The sequence below is a fragment of the Neopelma chrysocephalum genome, unplaced genomic scaffold (genome assembly GCF_003984885.1).
Source record: "Neopelma chrysocephalum unplaced genomic scaffold, ASM398488v2 Primary Assembly neopelma1_92033, whole genome shotgun sequence".
Taxonomy (NCBI): domain Eukaryota; kingdom Metazoa; phylum Chordata; class Aves; order Passeriformes; family Pipridae; genus Neopelma; species Neopelma chrysocephalum.
The window spans coordinates 1-1,943 of record NW_020920792.1 but is presented as its reverse complement, the minus strand read 5'-3'; the positions used below and the strand labels follow the sequence as shown (position 1 = coordinate 1,943).

Below are 1,943 nucleotides of genomic sequence, written 5' to 3'. Positions count from 1 at the left end.
TTGCCCACCCGACCCTGCTCTTGGTGGCTACTGCAGGGACAGGGGTGCCAGCCCACCGCCGGGCAGCGGGGGACAGGAGGGGCTGGATGCCACCAAACCCAGGTCATCGGCAGGGACCGAGCCTGACCCGGGGTTTCACAGCAGATTAAACAAAGAGGCGTGATCCCAGCTCTTCCAGGACGCTTCATTCCCTCCCCTCCCGCTGTTTTTTCCAGGGGCTAAATTCCCCATCAAGTGGACGGCGCCGGAGGCCATTAATTACGGGACGTTCACCATCAAGTCGGACGTGTGGTCCTTCGGCATCCTGCTCACCGAGATCGTCACCTACGGCCGGATCCCGTATCCAGGTCAGGATTTCCCGGCAGCTGGAAGGATCTCCCGTGGCAGCGGGGCTGGCACACGCGAGCGCACGCCCACGAGTGTGGACATGCACTCCCGCACGCACACACGGCTCCTCCAGCCTGGCTCCCTGCCCTCCGCAGCCAGGGATCCAACCCCTTCCCGAGGCACATTCCCGAAAGACACCTGGAGGGGCGTTTGGAGGCGGTGGAAGGGGGTGGAAGCTTCCCCGGGGGGGGGTTGGGGTGGCACCTGTGACATGGGGGTGACCCCAATTGTGTCCTGTGTGTGTCCAGGAGGGGATGACCAACCCCAGAGTGGTACCTGTGACATGGGGGTGACCCAAACTGAGTCCTGTGCATTGTCCTGGCACCCCCAGCCCTGGGGTGGTCCCTACAATGTAGGGGGGGACCCCAAATTGAGACCCACGTGTGATGTCCAGGCAGGGATGAGCAGCCCCAGGGCAGTACGTGGTGACATGGGGGGTGACCCCAATTGTGTCCTGTGCGTGTCCTGGCAGGGATGACCATCCCCAGAGTGGTACCTGTGACATGGGGGTGACCCCAATTGTGCCCTCTATGTGTCCTGGAGGGGATGATCAACCCCAGAGTGGTACCTGTGACATGGGGGTGACCCAAACTGAGTCCTGTGCATTGTCCTGGCACCCCCAGCCCTGGGGTGCTCCCTACGATGTGGGGGGGGACCCCAAATTGAGACCCACGTGCGACATCCAGGCAGGGATGAGCAGCCCCAGGGCGGTACCTGGTGACGTGGGGGGTGACCCAAACCGAGTCCCACGTGTTGCCCTGGCAGGGATGACCAACCCCGAGGTGATCCAGAACCTGGAGCGGGGGTACCGGATGCCGCAGCCGGACAACTGCCCCGCGGAGCTGTACGAGCTGATGAGGCAGTGCTGGAAGGAGAACCCCGAGGAGCGCCCCACCTTCGAGTACATGAAGAGTGTGCTCGAGGATTTCTTCACCGCCACCGAGGGCCAGTACCAGCAGGAGCCCTGAAGGGCCACAGGACCCCCCCCCGTCCCGTGTTGGGGTGCTGGGGGTGCTCCCCTGCGTCAAACCCCCTCAGACTCCATGAGCATCACGGTGTTGGTGGACTCTCAGCAGTAAAGATTTGGAGCACTCCAGACTTTGGGAGGGGCAGATTTCACCCCCCTCAGGAGGGGATGGACGGCCAGGGCAGATCCCCAGTGGTGGCAGGCTGGCACGGGGGCTCGGTGGGTGCCCACCACGTTTTTCCAGGGTGGAAATCCAGCCTCCAGCCGCACATGGAGCTGCCCGGGGGTCCCGGCAGCTCCTCGCCCTGCTCTGGCTGTGCCTCCTCAACCTCCCCGGAGAGGGCAGGAATCCCCCCAACAGCGATGGCTGAGGCACCCCTTGGCCATGGGACGCTCCTTCTCCCCCCTCCACCCCCCATGGCATTTGCAGGACTCATTTTGGGGAAATAAAGGCCTTTTCAGCGGCGGGGCCAGGCTGCCATGGGATGGGGTAGAGGCGGGTGATGCCCACCAGGGATGGACCCCACTGGGTGACACCCACCAGTGACGAATTCCACTCTCACCAACCCACCCTGGGGGGGCTGCTGGA

The 1,943-nt window shown here is 63.9% G+C and overlaps 1 protein-coding gene across 1 annotated transcript; it reads left to right on the top strand.

Annotated features, from left to right (window-relative positions):
• Positions 1–169: 169 nt before the first annotated feature.
• LOC113980059 (proto-oncogene tyrosine-protein kinase LCK-like) lies at positions 170–1,536 on the top strand (the record flags this gene model as incomplete). The annotated part of the gene is made up of 2 exons (XM_027707319.1): positions 170–347; positions 1,153–1,536. Coding segments are annotated over 2 exons (381 nt in total), but the record flags the coding sequence as incomplete, so codon positions are not given.
• Between the last annotated feature and the right edge of the window lie 407 nt (positions 1,537–1,943).